Source organism: Macrosteles quadrilineatus, unplaced genomic scaffold (assembly GCF_028750875.1).
Source record: "Macrosteles quadrilineatus isolate MER2022 unplaced genomic scaffold, UCM_ALF_1.0 Scaffold_8__2_contigs__length_117827958, whole genome shotgun sequence".
In the NCBI taxonomy this organism is placed as follows: Eukaryota; Metazoa; Arthropoda; class Insecta; order Hemiptera; family Cicadellidae; genus Macrosteles; species Macrosteles quadrilineatus.
This window is the reverse complement of record NW_026542601.1, coordinates 85413826-85433170: the sequence shown is the minus strand read 5'-3', so window position 1 is coordinate 85433170 and position 19345 is coordinate 85413826. Positions and strand designations below refer to the sequence as shown.

Sequence of the window (19345 nt, the reverse complement as noted above, 5' to 3'; positions counted from 1 at the left end):
GTAGACATAATATTAGTAATGTATTATTTTAAGTCAAATTTAGTAGCGATGCTTTACCGTAATTTTATAATGCAAAACTACATATTTATTAACTGATTGATTTGTATTTCACTATCAACACAAAACTAACAAAAATTTAACATATTTTCTTTAACGATATCAGTAAAAACCAAACCAACACCACTTTGATTTTAACATTCCATTTGGATTGATTTCTGTTTGGAAGTAATTTTATCAGCATTGGTTTTTTTCGATTTTCTACTACAGCATATCTTTGTATACATCCACTATAGGTGTTACGAATTTGGGTTTTATATTCACAGCCTCTAGACATGCTAGTAATACTACTAAATGAAAAATATTTGTAATAATCATTTATAAAACACAGAGGAATAAATTTTATTTCACAGTTTTCAACCGTGTCTCGAGAATCAGAACAAAGGTTCATGCAATATTCAATGCGTTTACCGAGGAGAGCTCAGTCTACATAAAGCTCCTGCAGAGTAACTACGAATTAAGATAACGTGATGTATATCACAGAATTGTCTATGTCTATGTGCTGCCTCAACTAGAATTGACTAAGTACTCTGTGAAACTACATGCCTTGAGGGAGCAATAGGTTACCTGATCAGCTTGTGTTATTGACAGCAGTAAGCCTGACCAAGAAACTCTGTCATTTACACTATGCTGTGAATAACTGGGATGAACTACTTCGTTAGTCCTTATACTGTATTTGGATGCTGAAAATGATTTATAAAACGTAGTTGTATTGTTATGCAAAATTAATCTACCTCTAGTTTTACTATGTGGAATTAACACCTAAAACAATAATGCGTTTTTAAGGTGAATAGATCATCACGTCAATGACCTTATTACAGACTTTACGATAATACTTGAGGACTAATTCCCTATTGTTGTACAACCTTAAGTAAATTCATTTCAATAATAGTGGTTCTTTGTTCCTACGGTAGCAACTAGTTTTGGTTCCTAAGTATCTTCATCTTTATATAATCACAGGAGTCGAAAATTATTACTTTAAGTAAATATCGTCAAAAATAATCATCACAAACCGGAGCGTTAACAACAGCAACCAAAGATAGACATACCGATAATGAAGAACCCATAAACAGTAAACAACCCTTACAACACAAATCATGTAGAAATACGAAGTATAAATTTATTGTTTATAAAACACTTTAAGTACTCGGTGAAACTATTGTAATTACGATACAGCATTCACCCTAGAGTTACCAAGAAACATGCTACTGGTACACCCGAAAATGTCTAATATTTATTTTGAATGTGTCATGCCTCAATTATGCCCCTTCATTAAATTTAACGAATAAGCTGTCTTAGCTATTAATGTAAATCCTAACAATTATTCAATAATATAAGCAAACTATGAAATAAATAAATTTTCTAATTAAGGACTGTAAGGATACAACACACGAATATTTTTACAGTACATCAATTAGTTTATTGTCTTGTTCAGGTAAAATATATTTTGCAAAACACATAAAATAAACGTAAAACTGAATAAGTTTTCTCCTAAAAGCTGAAACGAGTATTTCAGTGTGTGACACAGGCTTAAGTCAAAAATGTTTACCCTTTCTGTTTTGTGAGAGTCACTTGATGGTGTCGTAACCATTGGTCACTTTAACGGCCCATTCATCCAACGAGCTCTGATCTTCCAACGTTTTTCAAACAGTTTACGCACATATAGTTAACTATAACTTTTTACAAAGATATGATGTATTATAGAAAAAGTAGCTTGTACCAGCGGGTGAGCTAGGGTATAACTTTAAATATTAATAACATAAAAACAAATATCATATTAAAATGTAAACCCAAACGGCTTTCACCTGAATTCAATGTCGTTATTTTCTTAGCTTTAACATGTTATTGTGGTCTGTGCCTTTACTTTTGTTACGGGTTTCTTACGGATATTTGTAGTACAGAAGTTCTACTAAAACAGCTTTATTACATCTGTGTTTAAAACAGCTTTATTACATCTGTGTTGTGTTGTTTTTGTGTACCTAATCGTTTTTTTTTGTTTTATTTACTAAAACCAAAAAAGTTATAGTGTTGCACTCTGTTTTAAAATATTGAACATCATAGACTTCAACTTATTTTTAGCTGACAAGATTCTTTTTAAATATCCAAAAGACTCTTAAAGTAACCATGGGTAACTCTGGAGTCATTCGGTGGAGCCAGAAATAACTTTTGAGGTATGATTAGGCATATATTTAAATGGGAAATATGAGCTATCATTAGGCCAAATTTAAGCTCAATATGCGTTGATCAAATGAGTCCCTAACAACAAATAAACCAATACACAAACCTTAAGCTTTAAAATATCAGTATAAATGATTGAAAGTAAAACGAAATAACTCTAATGAGCAAGTATACCTACACTATATCAGGTCTATTACAAACTTCCTATCAATATAACCATTGTTATATACTTACACAAAAATGTTAATATTCAAACAGGGTTTATATTGCATATAAATAGTGTTGTTAATATGGTTGTTCCTTAAACCAAAAGACATAACATAAGATTCAAAAATTAAATTTGTATGCACCTAAAAGTAAAAATAAGCAATGGCATTTTAATTACAATGCACGTTCGTGATGCTGAACTCATCGACTATTCTGCCGTACTAAGCACAGAGGGGGTATCTGCACCTGAGCTGATTTTGAGAAAAAGAGGTTCCAAGTCTAAACCTCTTAATTTCGGTAACCATGGGCCTAGGATCAATATTGCCATATTTACTGAATTTGTAATTTTTTCCTTTGTCTAAAAATACTACATTTATTTCAAAATGCCTATTTAACACATTTTTATGGCAGATACGGCTAACTGGAACAACTAACTAATCCTAAAATACTAAGTTATATAGCCGTATGTACAACTTACTAAGCTGATTAAGTAGTATCTGCGGCAGTTACGGCTAAATTACATTAGTAGCACACACTTACAACTAGGAATGCTTAGTAATGTATGTAGAACTATCTACTCATAAAATTATAATTTGCCAAGTCCTGATCATAATACTAAAATTAAAATGTTTTTTGAACCCAGTGACAAGACCTGTATTTACCTATTTTGCCTGAAGGTCTTGTAGTTAACACTCGATGCGCATTTCGCCGCTCAGTGCGGCATCTTCATGGAGTATCTTCTTAAACACTACTGTTACTATGTAACATAGTACATAGTACATAGTAACATAGTAACAGTAATGTTTAAGAAGATACTCCATGAAGATGCCGCACTGAGCGGCGAAATGCGCATCGAGTGTTAATCGAGTGTTAACTACAAGACCTTCAGGCAAAATAGGTAAATAATTACTGTAAAATTAAAAGTATCTAGATAATTTGACCAAATCATTAGAATTATTTCAGGAACAATTAATAGCCTAGGAATAGTAAAACAGCTGATAAAAACCAGAATTTATTTACAGATATTTAATAGTAAACATTTTTGCACAAAAAAATTCTATTAGGCTAAATTATTCTGCAAACAAGGAAAGTTCCCTCTTAAAAACACTTATTTATTATAAAGCTTAGAAGTAAAAAACAGTCATAAATCAAATCAACTTATTAACAAATTGATGACTGGCTTAAAAATGAAACAAATGTAATTAATACCGGTAATTGTCATGGTTTTTCATTGCACTAAAAAAAACCTCAAAAGCAAATATTGTCTGTATTAATTATCAGATTTATCTGAGATCACTGGGATATTTTCCCAAAATGAGAAACGGCTTTGCGGAACAATACCCTCAATTTATTTACAGATAATAGTAAACATTTTTGCACAAAAAACTTCTATTAGGCTAAATTATTCTGCAAACAAGGAAAGTTCCCTCTTAAAAACACTTATTATAAAGCTTAGAAGTAAAAAATAGTCATAAATCAAATCAACTTATTAACAAATTGATGACCGGCTGAAAAATGAAACAAATGTAATTAATACCGGTAATTGTCATGGTTTTTAAAAAACCTCAAAAGCAAATATTGTCTGTATTAATTATCAGATTTATCTGAGATCACTGGGATATTTTCCCAAAATGAGAAACGGCTTAGCGGAACAATACCCTTTTTGGAATGTAATAGATTCTTCAATATTGCATTTTTTCACTTTTTAGTCATAAAGTTATGTACTTAAAACTTATATTTAAGAGACTGATCGTAACCTGTGTTAGCTTTATTGTTGGATAAAGACTAACTAATGTGTTTAAATTTTATCATATTTGCTTATTGTTCTATTTTTGTTGAACAGATTGTAAATTAAATAAAATGTTCTCACAGTACACAGAATTTAGAGTCAAATTAAAAAGGGTTTATTAAATGCACAAAAAAGGAAAAGGTAAATGAAACAAGTCAAAATAAAAGGAGAGAGAAATTAACGATGTTACACAAAGAAACGATATTACAAGAGAGAAAAATTGCACTTTTTTAACCAGAATGTTTACATTTTCAAATTTTTATTATTGTATTGTTGTTGACATGTGGGGATCATTTTAATATGCTCTCTCTCTCTCACACATATGGTCAGCTGGCCTTTTAAATACTGAACAAAAGCTACCTAACTAACAAACAATTCTTGCAAACATGTGAGAATGTTGCCAACATACTAAAGCAAAAAGGTGGCAACTGCTACTGGGGGGTAAACTTGCCTAAAAATGTTCAAATGGACTGTATGTTGAAAGAGCAATATTAAAAACTTGTCACTAATTATTTAACAGATAATACTGTAATGAGATTGATGAGGTACCTTCCTTTTAACTGAAGTGTTGAGAAGACGAAGCCGGTAGACGTACACGAGTTTCTTCTGCTGGCCAGCTATTGCGTATTGCTCGTACACAGACCCGGACCGGCAGTAGTAGTGTTTCACTTCACAAATGTTCAATAGTTCACTTTTAATATGTGTCACTAATAATAATTAAATATACTTTGGGGTTAAGAGATGAGAGCAGCAATTGGGAGTTAATTGTGCCGGGGACATGTTAGTAGTTGCATGAATGCAAGAGAACTGGGGCGAGATTGGGGTTTCCAGACATCACGTGACAGGACAAAGGTTATTGTATGATATGAAACGTCTGGAAATATCTAGGTAGCGCTTGAATACGGAACATGCCGCCCGCCTTGAACCGTACATGGTTCAAAACATTGAGAAAGTTACAAAGTGACACATAATGAATAAAGATTGACATTGAAATATAAGAAACATAGATTAAATATATATACATTGAAAATAGAAATATGTTTGAAAATAGAATAAACATTTTGTTTGGTCTGATAATGAGATCAGGGGAGCGGGTACACCTTGGTAGCAGGACGACAGAAGGTTCCCCGCTGAGTCTTGATGGTGACAACTCGGACGATGCCGTCTGATCCAGGCGAAGTCTTCACTATGCGTCCAAGAGGCCAAAGTAGTGGTGGTGTTCTAGGGTCCTGAATTATAACGAGATCACCCACTTCTAGATTCTTGTTGGGCTTTTCCCATTTCTTTCTTTGTTGTAGCTGATGTAAATATTCTTGATGCCAACGTCGCCAGAAGCGTTGATGTAGGGCTTGTACGGTTTGCCAATGGTTGAGACGATTTTCGGGAACTTCTTCAAGATTTGGTTCCGGTACTGCCACAAGAGAAGTGCCGATAAGAAAATGACCCGGAGTAAGGGCTGAGATGTCAGATGGATCTGCGGATAACGCTGTTAAGGGTCTCGAGTTTAGTACAGCCTCCACCTGTGTGGCGAGTGTTATTATTTCCATTAGTGTTAGAACTCTATCACCTATGACTCTTTTCAGATGATATTTAGAGCTTTTTATAGCACTCTCCCATAGGCCTCCTTGGTGGGGAGCGGCTGGTGGTTGAAAGTGAAAATTTATTGAGTGATCTAATGCGAAGTTGTTAAGAGCATCTTTAGTGTTTGATTCCTTGATGAAATTCTGAAAAGTTTTCATGAGTTGCTTTGAGGCTCCAACATAGTTAGTTCCACAATCTGAGTATAAGTGGGCACACAATCCACGACGAGAAACAAAACGTTTTAGTGCAGCTATGAAGGAGTCTACAGATAGGTCTGTTACAATTTCTAGGTGCACAGCTTTTGTAGCAAAACATACAAAGAGGCAGAGGTATGATTTTAACCGTTGAGCGTTCCTAGTTGAATGAACTTTAATGTCAAAATGTCCACTATAGTCCATGCCGGTGTGATAGAATGGCCTTACAGGTTTTAATCGAGTTTCAGGAAGATCTCCCATCAGTGGAGGTTTGTTTACAGGCTTAAGTCTGAAACATCTTTGACACTTGAAAATCACAGATCTTATCACGCTGCGGGCTGATAATATCCAAACCTCTTGAGACAGAATAGACTGCAGCAATTGAGGGCCTGCGTGTAGATGCTTTAGGTGATAATGCATAATCAACAGTTTGACAGCACAGTGAGATTTAGGTAACAAAACTGGATGTTTCGCATCTTGTGTAAGGTTGGAATGTTTCAACCTGCCGCCTACTCGCACTATTCCACTGTCATCAATATATGGGGATAAACGAGCAAGTTTTAAGCTGCATTGAGATCCCTTTTTGAGAGCAGAGATGTCATCCTTAAATGATGTATTTTGTATGAGTTTGAAAATTCTTAATTTCGCTGAAGAAGTTTCTTGGCAAGTAAGTCGTCCGATGCGGGGATCATTGGCTTGCAGATTATGAATGAATCGCAATATATATGCCATGACATTTACAAGTTTCCTGAAACATGAATATTTTTCTAGTACATCAAAATCAGTGAGTTTAATCTTCTCTGTGGTTGCTAGAACGTTTAGAGGATTTAGCCTTATTTCAAGAGTGTCATCATCAATAACAGGTGTGAATTTTGGCTTAGGCCAAGAATCTGGAGATGACTGTAACCATTCCGGTCCATTCCACCATAAATGATGAGTCACAAGTTGAGAGGGTGAAAGACCACGAGTGGCGCAATCTGCCGGGTTGTCTTGAGATTTGACATAATTCCATGAGTGAGGAGAGACCAATTCTTGGAGTTCTGAAATACGATTGGCAATGAAGACTTTCAAGCGGTATGGAAGAGTACGTATCCAGGTTAGGACAATTGTGGAGTCACACCAAGCATAGATTGATTCAATCTTCATATGCGCAGAGAGTATGTTTGAAGAATATTGAAGGAGTTTTCCCAGTAAGTGAGCGTCACAAAGTTCAAGCCGTGGCAGAGAAATTCTTTTCAAAGGAGCGACTTTCGATTTAGAGACGATGAGATAGAGCCTTGTATTCTCTTGAGAGTCAGTGACACGAAGGTAGACAACAGCAGCGTAGCCTTTCTCTGAAGCATCGCTGAAGCCGTGGAGTTGCACAGCCGTATGCAGAGAAGTAGAAATGTAGCGTGGAATTCTTAATTCTTGAATTATTGGGAGTTCTTCTAAGAATGAATGCCACTTGGTTCTAACATCATTTGGAACAGGTTCATCCCAAGTTAGCCCTGTTGTCCAGAGATACTGAATAAGTGTTTTTGCCCAGAAAATTACGGGTGTAAGAAACCCTGGTAAATCGTACAGTTTAGCGATTGTAGATAATATTCTTCTCTTTGTAAGTATAGCACTTATTTCAACATCCTTAACCTTGTAAGAAAGCATGTCGGACTCTGGAGTCCATTTTAGACCTAGGACACTGAAGAAGGCTTCACTATTTTCAGTTAACTCCACTGGAGTCTCTTTGTGTTCAATTGGGACTTGGTCCAATAGTTGGGGTGCGTTGCTAATCCATTTTCGGAGTTCAAAACCTCCTCTAAAGAGCAAGTTCTTGAGTTCATTCTGTGCAGACAAAGCTTCATCAAGACTTTCTGCTCCAGCGATGATGTCGTCATAAAATATTGATTTAGTTAGAATCTCAGACGCCTTGGGGTATGAGTGACCCTCATCTTTGACCAATTGTTGTAATGTTCTGATCGCAATGAACGGGGAACAGTTGAGACCGTAGGTGACGGTATTTAGCTTTAAGACTTGAAGGGATTCATCAGGGTTGGATCGCCAAAAGATTAACTGATATTTCTTGTCATCTTCAGCCACCAGAATCTGGCGATACATCTGTCGTATATCACAAGTGAACACAAACTTGTGACACCTAAAGTACAGCAAGACATCACTAATATCATTCTGCAACTTAGGGCCAGGCATGAGGATATCGTTTAGGGAGACGCCATTGTTTGTTTTGGAACTACCATCAAATACGACTCGTATTTTGGAATTAGGGGGATTCTCCTTAAATACTCCATGATGGGGTAAATAGTAACATTCACCAGAAATGGGTTGCTCACATGCACTCATGTGACCTGATTTGATGTAGTCATCCATAAATTCGGAGTATAAATCTTTGAATTCGGGCTGAGCAGCAAATTTTCTTTCCATCGCTTTAAGTCTAAGTTGAGCTGTACTACAAGATTCACCTAATAGTGGATGATTTGGTTTTTTCGGTAACTTAACAACATATCGACCAGAGTTATCACGTGTATGGGTTCTTTCAAAATGCTGTAAGCAGAGAACATCTTCTTCTGACTGAGTCTTGACACATGTCGGGGGTTCTTCGATTGACCAAAACCTTTGAATTGAACTGTGAAGGTCTCCATCATGTGTAGTGAGAAAAGAAACAGTTTTTGGGATTGATAACTCAGATGTAGCAACAGGAGCTATGCCCATTACAACAAATCCGAATATAGTTCCTAAAACTTGGGGCAGGTTATGGCCTAAGAAGTGCTGCTCACCAGTCAGTGAGAGAGCGAATAAATCAGCTCCGATCAATAGATCAATTTCTCCAGGTTTGTCAAAACAGGGGTCTGCAAGAACAAAATCATTTAAAGATCCCTTCACTTGAGGTGAGACTGGGATCTGAGGCAGTGGTGAAGTGATACGATTCAAAACCAAGCATGGATGATGGTAGGCTAAGCGTTGACCATTAACTGCAGATATATCAATGTGCACTATTCCTCTAGAATGAATTAGTGAGCCAGAAATTCCTTGGATTTCATCATGTGCTCGAGTACGGGAGGCACTGATGAGCTGAACAGCTCTTTCAGATATCAATGTAAGTTGAGATGCAGAGTCGAGCACAGCACGGAGTACAGTTTGCTGACCATCTTTGGAAAACACCTGAACTAAACATGTTCCAAGTAAAATTGTTGTTTTAGTTGGGTTTAACTGGCTAGACATTCCTACAAGAGCACTTTTATTCACTGGTGCGGTGACATGGCTTTGGGGTGCGTTATTTGTAGTCGGCTTACCATATTTTTTTTCAAAAACCTTGGTTGGGTAACTTGGCTGCTGTTGTGTGGGAGTTGAGTCATGTAAGAGAGTGTGATGTCGCTTTGAACAAATTCGACACACTCTATGAGAAGGACAGTTATTAGTATCATGTAGATGGCCTAGGCAGTTGGCGCATAGATTATTTTTACAAGTGAATTCAACTCTATCACCTCTACTTTTAGCCTGAAAGGCTTGACACCTGTATATATTGTGATCGGATGCTTGACAAAACTTACAAGTGTTAGTCACTGTGACGAAAGCTGTTTTAGCTTGAGAGGAGTAAGGTTTACTATCTCGAAGAGGTTTAGGCCTATAACTATTAGATTGAGTATTTTGCACTGAAGGGTATCTTGCGTTAGCTGAGGGACCAAGACCGATACTAGCTCCTTCTAATCGTTTAAATTCTCTTTCAAGGAATTGAATTAGATCATTTACTGCAGGTATGTCATTGTTTGTGATGCGAGAATCCTCAAAAGCTTTTCTTAAATCAGTAGGTAACTTTTTCAAAAGCGTTAGGACAAGCAGAGTATTTTCAGCTGTTATGTCATGGTTGAGATTTTTCAAAACTTGAGTGTTCTCTTTATAAACTGTGAGAAAATGTTGGAGACTTTTGAGAAAACCACTACTTATGCATGGCAAATCAATGATTTTTGTAACAAGCTGAGTTACAACACGCCTTTTGTTATCATAGCGATCCTTAAGCAGCCTAAGTGCAACATCAAAGTTTTCTGCAGTTATGCTTAAGCTCTTTACTAAATCTAAGGGTTCACCACTTAAAGAACTAAGCAGATATTGGAACTTACTCACAGGGGCCAAAGTTTCATTCCTATTAATAGAAGCCTCAAAAATATTGTAGTAGCTAACCCATTCTTCGTAGTTACCGCTGAATTTGGGCAACTCAAATTTGGGCAGTCGCAGAGATGTTTGGGTGGGAGGTGTTACTTCTTTAGTTTTAGCAGGTAACACTATTTTCAAGTCACTGATCAGAGAAATGTACAAGTCCGAAATTTCATCTTGCATAGAGCATGCTTCAGTTTCGTCATAATCAGAACCAGGATCATCATAAACCACTTTATCGAATAAAGCTTTAAAATCAGAGAATAAACCTCTAACTTCATCATCATAGTTGTGTAAGCGCTGAATGGAAACAACATTTAATGATTGAGTTTCTGAGAGAGTAATTTGGGCTGACACAAACTTGCTTATTTTCTGAAGCCTATTTTTGACAAGTTTTGCCTTTTTCTCTAGTGTAGAGAATCTCATTTTAACAGACCATTTATGTAATCAAAAGAGTAAGCTATAGGCCTAAGTTTATCATAAGTTTAGGCCTACGTAAATATTCACCAACACCTAAATATCAAAATAACTCCAAGACTTTAGACCTAACAATAATGCAAATTAATAGCTCAGAATAAATCAATTCATTTACATTCACTCTATAAGAAATAATGAATGTAAAATTATATTTCACTTTACCATCAGACCCAGGATAGACATAGTAAATAAAAGTAAAGTCTATTTAACACAAGTCATTCAATTTGAATCAGTATTTTCGCAGAATATATTGAGTAGGGAAGTATTTATTATGAGCAATATCCTTAATGTAGACAAGAATCGATTCAACCACTAATATTTCGTTTAATATTCACACAAAACAATATTTTCCAAGATGTAAATAAACTTGAAGGTTACGTTTATATTTTGATTCAATTCACACAGCTGTATGTAGCTGGAGTGTGTTTTATATTCAGTCAGCTGATTTCCTGTGCTTGAAACAGAGTTTTACCTATGATCAATTTGAAGAAGCAATATCATTGGGCGATTTATTCTGTTTTACGAATCTCGACGCTCATTGGTTCTTGCGACGTGCAGACTGTAGGCAGAGCGCTCTAGTGGAGAAGTTCGCTACCAAGGTGCATCGCAAGGACAGAAAATATAAAATGGCTGACTTTCTGATAAGTGAAAATATGTTAGAAAATTAAGGACGAAACAAAGTGCAGACAAAAATTACTGTTAATGACAATAATTGATATGGTGAATTGATTGAGAAACTTTAGAGAAAATATTAAATATCCTAACTAATTCCTGATTTCAAATAACTAGTTGAAAGGAAATATGACGTGATTCATGTAGCAGTGGGAGGACATGAACATGAAACTAACATGAAATATTCACGTCTGAGATGGCACAGGGGAATGGAATAAAATATTATTTATTCACCAAAACTAGTAATGGGGAATACAAATGCTGCTCTAATTATTTAGAGAAGTGACACTTTTTAGAGTTTAGTTGTACAATTTTAACAGTTACAGTAGCTAGGCTAATAAAAGCACAATATATTATTAATGATAAGATTTTCGTCCGACTCGACAGGACCAGCGGATGGGGGGTAAACTTGCCTAAAAATGTTCAAATGGACTGTATGTTGAAAGAGCAATATTAAAAACTTGTCACTAATTATTTAACAGATAATACTGTAATGAGATTGATGAGGTACCTTCCTTTTAACTGAAGTGTTGAGAAGACGAAGCCGGTAGACGTACACGAGTTTCTTCTGCTGGCCAGCTATTGCGTATTGCTCGTACACAGACCCGCAGTAGTAGTGTTTCACTTCACAAATGTTCAATAGTTCACTTTTAATATGTGTCACTAATAATAATTAAATATACTTTGGGGTTAAGAGATGAGAGCAGCAATTGGGAGTTAATTGTGCCGGGGACATGTTAGTAGTTGCATGAATGCAAGAGAACTGGGGCGAGATTGGGGTTTCCAGACATCACGTGACAGGACAAAGGTTATTGTATGATATGAAACGTCTGGAAATATCTAGGTAGCGCTTGAATACGGAACAGCTACTTTACTAAGATATAAAAGTGGTATGTACGTATTAATAAGGGAATAAGTCGTATCTACAGCAGATGCGACTTTGATTGCTTAGTGAATGTCACTTACAGCTAAAATAACCTAGTAAAACATGTCATTCGTGCAGATACGACTAACTAAAAAATACTTTTTTAAAGGAAATTATTTGTTGTTACGGCTAAAATACCTTAGTAACTGATAAGTAAAATCAAGCTATTTTAGTAGGTATCAATATCTCAATATAGCCAAAAATTGCAGATACCCCCTTTGTGCTTAGCACGGCAGTATTGAAATAAGCCAAAGTTCTCAAGAAAATGGATACTGTAGAATAGATTAGTATTATCTGAGGTCTTCAGATTATAGATAATAGTTTAATTTCTACCAGAAACTAAGGATTGATGTATAATGTATAACCAGAGGCAGACTTCATAGAGTCGTTTATAACTCCTTGTCATGAGAGCGCTCCCTGCAGCATTGCTAATGTAACTGTAGATTACAACGCTAAAATGTGTGAATTAAATACTCGTATAGCAAAAGTAAGCATACATTATTATAACTTTTTTCAGTTAAAAAAGTTTTAATCACATGAATCTATTAGGAATGGTTTTTAATGTGGTACAGCGGAGTTCCAAGTACTCAAGTCATTGTTTAAATTTTGAAAATATTATAAATATAATTTAGCTTGAACAATATGAATTTGTGACAATAGTACAAGGATAAAATTGTCGTTTTATAAGATACATTAAAGCTTATTTGGGCCAAAGAGTGCTCAGATGCTTCGTAAACACAACGTAAATCATGATTCTATATCTAAATATTACTACCAAGTAATCAGTATGTGTATATTTCAGAAATAAATGATATCAAACTCTTTAATGGTAGAGTCAACTAGTTAATGGAAGAGTGAATAAATTCAGTAAGTGAATTTGGATCAAGGTATTTTACAGATATTTTGAGCATAGATATTTGAGAGGCATAAAAGTGGCTAAAAGTGGTAAGTGGACCTTAGCTCAACACTGAGATAAATGCATTACATTGGCCATAACGTTTTTCACACAACAGTGCACTAGGTTTGGCAGGAGGCTAAACTAGGGTGGATAAAATAAGAGTTCACTCTGCTCTATCAAATTTTGCCAATGGTATATTTAACTTTTAAGGGAAGAACCAAAGATCTATTGCTGTTATTTGCTAACATCAATAAAAAAATACTGGACTACAAAAAACATCCCTAGACTGACTTAAATATTAATGTGGATAGTTATTTCGTTTTGGGATGTAATATATAAAATTTTTCATCTGTTTGCTTTTAGTTTGCAAAGTGGACATCATAATTAATTACTTACAGAGAAGGCTAAACATTAAAAACATAAATAATGTCATTTGGAACAAATATATAAACTTAAAAATCGTTTAATTGAATATATTATGCTTGGTACTCTTTAGTTATAATATAAACTCTATTGCGAATACTAAGTTTACGAATATCATAAATTTCAGTATACATTCCTATTCAAATTCAGTAATTTAGTCAAGTTCAATTAATTTTCCGAGGTACATTTCGTTTGCTTGTTCACTTGTGGTATGAACACTTGAACAAATCATAATGATTATCGTTCATGGTGATGAATCTGATGATTGTTGTTTGTTACATCAAATGCAGATGTTGTATCAGTGTGATATAACCGTTTGCCACGCAAGTGTTCCCTGCAGCGGTACTAATATAGAGGTATATTACAACACCACGCTGTGAGAGCTACAGCTGAGAATTTCCTACGACAAACTTTATTTATAATGAATATAATTTTTTTTTGCGTTTTTACATATTTAGTGTTTGTATTTTGTCTCTTCCTCTTTCTTTTGACTAAATATTACCATAAGCCTAATAGCTTTAATTGTAACAAGGTTTAAGATACCTATGGTTAGTACAGACCGTTTCACCGTGCTTGGCGTGTAGGGGAGGCAGTGCGAGAGAGACTAAAAAATACAAAAACGTAAACATAAAGCAAATTAATTTGACAAAGCTGATGCTAGTTCACAACTTTAGTATTTGAACGTGACTGTACCGTACATTGAGGCGTAGTGGGGGAAAGCTATCAAATCAGTGCGCATGCTCCAGCGAGGTGCCACGCACCGTGTACCAATGGTGTCTTTCTACTTGTTATCATCATAAAGGTAAGCTCATAAAAAAACGTTCTACGTTGGACAATCTTGTAAACGCTCGTGAGTTATTCTGTAAATAAATTAACTTTTGAAAATTAGATTGCTTATGAAATAATGATTTGATGTTTGAGAAATTATATGTTATGCCTGCTAATTAACTTTATACATTTACACCTGGTCTGCATGCAGAATGACTGGTTGGTAACTTATATTTAAGTGGCTACTAATGTCAAAGATAATAGCATATACATTTTAATTTATTTCAACAAACTATTTTTCGGATGAACCAATTCATCTGTAAAATTTAAGTTTTTAAGCTGTGGTCATAAAATTAAAGTTTTGGAATAACAAAAGAATTGTATTCTTTATAATTAATTCGTTGCAAATTTTGATTCCAACACAATTACATGGAAAAATCAAGGCAATGATACAGGATATTCTGCTTGGATCTTATCTTCATAAATTCTCTTTTATTTTTTTGTCAATGTATTTTCAGAAATATGCACTAATCAATTGTGTATATAATGAAGTATCACTCTATCATAGTATTAGGCAAACTAAACACTTTTAATGCAGTTTTAGAAAGTTTTCTCATTTTTTAAGTTTAATAACATGTAACGAGTAAGTATGCTTGTAAAATAATTTGTTTCTATGAGGTTATGTAAGGTTTGTGTGTAATATTCGTTCCCTCCTGAAATCATTCTGCTGGAAATCAGAGCAATGGAGTATTTTGAGCATGTGGTTTCCTTAGTCGCTGTCACACGCAGGTGGTTAATTTCGTAATATATTTAAACAAAAGTGATTAAATGTAGGAAAAACTTAGATGGGATTTTATTAATTATTATTTTATTATCTTTATTCCTAAAGATTTTATTAAATTATTTAGTCGGGGTTTAAAATACAGGGATAAAAAAACTTCTGAAACTAACCCGTCTGAGATTCTGAAGGCAAAAGAAACTATTAAGCATTACATTTTGAGATAATTGAAGCTCTTGTCAAGGTAAATCATCAAAATCGGCAAAAACGAAGAGAGCGCGACTTTGATTGTTATGCGCCATGGAATCATAAGGCGCTATTTTATTCATGTTATAATACATTTTCTTTTAGTTAACAAGAAAACTCGTCAATCTTGGCTCGAGTTTAAATATGTGTATCATGATTAGGTTTTATAATCAGAAAGACCACCGTAAAATGTTTTATTTTACAAAATTATAAGACATATTATAAATTACAAAATTGAATGGTGGAGTTACATTGCATGAAACAAATAATAAGAAATTAAGAAGAGATTTTTTGTAGACCAGCATTAATATCAATGGAGTTTTAGGCGATCACATTTCTTTATCTACAAAAGTATGATCGTTAAAATTCTATACAATCACGATGACGTGTGATAAGTTTCGATTATTTAGTTTGACTGTATGGTAAATAAAATGGTAAATAAATCGTAAGAGTAAAAGTCTTTGTCTAACTAAAAGTTTATATTAAAAAATAGTTTCCATTTAACTTACAGTAACTATTTTTTTGTATTTAAGAAAATACTAGTTTTATTTGTCTTGGAAAAGTACATGATTTAAGTTTCAAATGTGATTTGTGGTGGAAAATCAATTTATTATTGGATTAATATGTTCTCCTTGATAATTTAAAATTTCCCAATGATTAGCGTTTAATTTAAAAACTGTATTACTGTCCTATTGTTTACAGCACAATTCAGCAAACAAATTCTGACTAACTATGTAATTAATATTAAACACTTATTTTGAAAGTAGAATTCTGTTTAAGTTGATTCTAGTTCCAATTAAAACTGTTGTTTGTCTATTGTATCTATAAATACACTTTATAATATTTTTAGCGAATTTCTCTCTGGGGAATAAGCTATTATTGTAGGTCTCATGGTAAGACCTGGGCCCATAACCAAAGTGTATTTTTTTCATTATAAGGTCCAAAGAGAAAAAAAATTCCATCAGTTCAAATTCATATGTAAAATATATTTTGGCTATTTATTTCACTTATGAAGTTTGTAATTATGTTAATGTTACATCTGAAGTTGTTAGCCTTGAGTTCACTTAATGGAAAATGAGAAATAGGTCAGACATGGCATGGCAAAAGTCGAACAGCACTCGAAATTATACTTACTAGTATAAGATGTTGGATTCATTGTTTGTTCGATACCTAAACTGATAGTTTTAATATTACAAAATGTATTTTTATTTATTATAAAAACTGTTTGTACTGCAAAGGAATTAACAATTTTTACTAAGAGTTATAATTAAAAGTTCATTTAAGAATACAAATTTGGCTACTTTTTCTATATTTATGATGAGATTGTAGTATTAAAAAATATTATAAACATAAAAAAATCCGTATATCTACATTAATGCATAATTTTTTTTTTTACATAATATTTTTGTTTTTTAGGGGTCAAAATTATAAACAAATAAATTTAATTTTTTACAACGCTCGTTTAAGGATCCAGATATACACTCTAAAGACACGAAAATATAATACAGACTAAGTGCCCTTACAAAATAAATATTCTGTATTTAAATACAAATTATACAATAAATGTTGTATAAAAACTCACAATTATAAGTATTTGATAACTATTGTGAATCATTTATTCTAGTTAGGGTAGAATGAAACTTTGAGTATCAATAATGAACTCACTTTTTAGGGAAAGATTTAGTATATTTAACCATACTACAAACTATGTAGTTAGATGATTGTGATAGTACTCTATTACAAACAAACAAAAAACTGAAACAATTTTAAGAAATAATTCACATAATTAATAGGTACCACGTTAAGTTTTGCTTTTAAATAAATTATTTGATTATATATTTAACATTGCATTAAACAGAATATTTATACAGGACTAAGAAAATATTGATTTTGGTGCTTTATGTTTTCAATATAATAATGATTGGATAAAAAATAAGATTTACTGTTGCAAAAAGTACTGAAAAGATAATATTAGCGAGTTCAAGGGGAATTCAACAGTAAAGCTTTTATTTACGATGGGATCGTGGAATATTTAAATGACGTCTCAATTTAAGTGAACATCTAACCAACGAATAAATATTTAACTCTCAATTAAACTTTGAGAAAGCTAATTTGTTTGCTCAATATTATGTATAACTCGTAAAACGAATATCAAAAGGTAAATGTCGAAAGATGAATAATATAAAATCTGTTTTTGAGGGTTTTATTTAAAATCATCCAAATATAACGTATGTTTAAAACTGTTTTTTTGATGATTAGCCCAGTGTTGTGCATATTGTTAAGGATATGAAAGGGGTTGAGCATGAACTGAAAGCCTTCTGATTGTGGTTATAGGCACTATAGTGATCATGAAAACGCATGTCGTCACCCCCAGCGTGGTTGACATCCCTGGGGAATATGGTGGGGGTGCCGTATACTTATACTGTACCTATGCCTATAACTTGAGAACCATATTAGATAGAGCATTTTAGTAAGCATCAATCTACAAAATAAATATGATTTTCCACAATAGTTATGATGTTAAAAACCCTCTCTTGGTTAGTTTTTTGTTGTTTGTGTTATAACATTTTAATTTATACTGAAGCTAAAATCTTTAGCTTCTTCTTTAACTGCATAGGGTGTTTACAATACAACTACAATACAAATACAACTTTATACAACCTAGTAAAAAGTATGAAAATCTTCTATTAACAACAATTTAGAGTAAAATTAACAACAAAATATAGTTAAAATCTACAACTACACCAGAAGTACTACTATTAGTTTGGAGAAAATAAGGAGAAATGTTTCAAACTCAAGGTTTTCAGCAGCAGTTTATTTTCACGAAAGCCCTGACGAACGGAGAGGTATATTAAGGGACTTGTGTGTTTCCAGTTGGCTTTCCTTTGTCCGGTAGTGTTACATCCGGTACAAGATCTCACAACCAACGTTTGCCCTTGTTGTACAAAAGTATTTGTGCCTTTGAGTTTACAATGGAATATTGTGAACTTAGTAATAAAATCTACCGTTATCTGCATGTATTATCTAAATAAAAAAAATACTAATATGGTCATTTAGATTGAAATGATTAACACATACATATTTCCAATCTCAATTTATAAAACCTTTTCACGTGCATACGTTGAAGACCTATCTTTCCCTTCTTAAACATTGTCGATGCAAAATGTTACCTTGACTAATGGAATTTCAGTTCAGTTCAGTATAGTTTTCTGTAAATATTTGGACAAGTAAATGGAATTTGTGTTCTTACAATATTATCAATGGTACAGTTTAAAAGTGTATTTATGGGATAATTCCTTCAAGGGTCCAATTTAATTATTCTAAATTTACTTTATAAAATTATCACAGTACTGAGAGACCCACTAAATAGTGTTTCTATAATAGCTTATTAATTTGCATTACTTAGTGTAGGGTTTTATATTTACTTATTTTTTTATTTCATATAGCTACTTATTTTATGTAGACATGTACATACATATGCCACATGATGTTTCACTAATTTACCTGTGTATTAGAATTGTTCTGGTGATCATAATCGTTCAAACATCTTATGTGTGGAATACACGCAATTTGCTAATATAACAGGGAAAATCGTAATAACTTTTAAAACTAAAAAAACTACTGTATCCTTAACTTGGCATAACTAGAATCCAGTCAATGACATCAATAGATTTAGACTTATCAACCCAAACAGATAACCTGTAGTTTTAGGTGGATTAAACCATATATTTTCATGAAATGTTGATACTAGCATAGTTTGGATCTTATAGAATCCTTAAAATACTAATGATTTAGAAAATAAGAATAACTTACTTTGACACACTATCAAATTATAGATTGTGTACCCTCATTAACAATATAGCATATTATACGATCTCTCTCTAGCTGCAATTGTTCTAACATAATCAGAGAGTGCATCAATTATATCTAAATCCAAACAATTTTGATTCTGTTTTAATACTTACACAAACAAATTTAGTGAAAGGTCTTTGTCACAGTCACAAGCGCA

General features: G+C 33.5%; 1 protein-coding gene across 1 annotated transcript; it reads right to left on the bottom strand.

The window, feature by feature from the left end:
* Positions 1-5313: 5313 nt before the first annotated feature.
* LOC129000520 (uncharacterized) lies at positions 5314-10332 on the bottom strand. Its single transcript, XM_054427483.1, has 3 exons — positions 10116-10332; positions 7212-9164; positions 5314-5705 (listed from the first exon to the last, which is right to left on the bottom strand). Exons 1-3 carry the CDS (start codon positions 10330-10332, stop codon positions 5314-5316), a joined length of 2562 nt encoding a protein of 853 aa, XP_054283458.1.
* Between the last annotated feature and the right edge of the window lie 9013 nt (positions 10333-19345).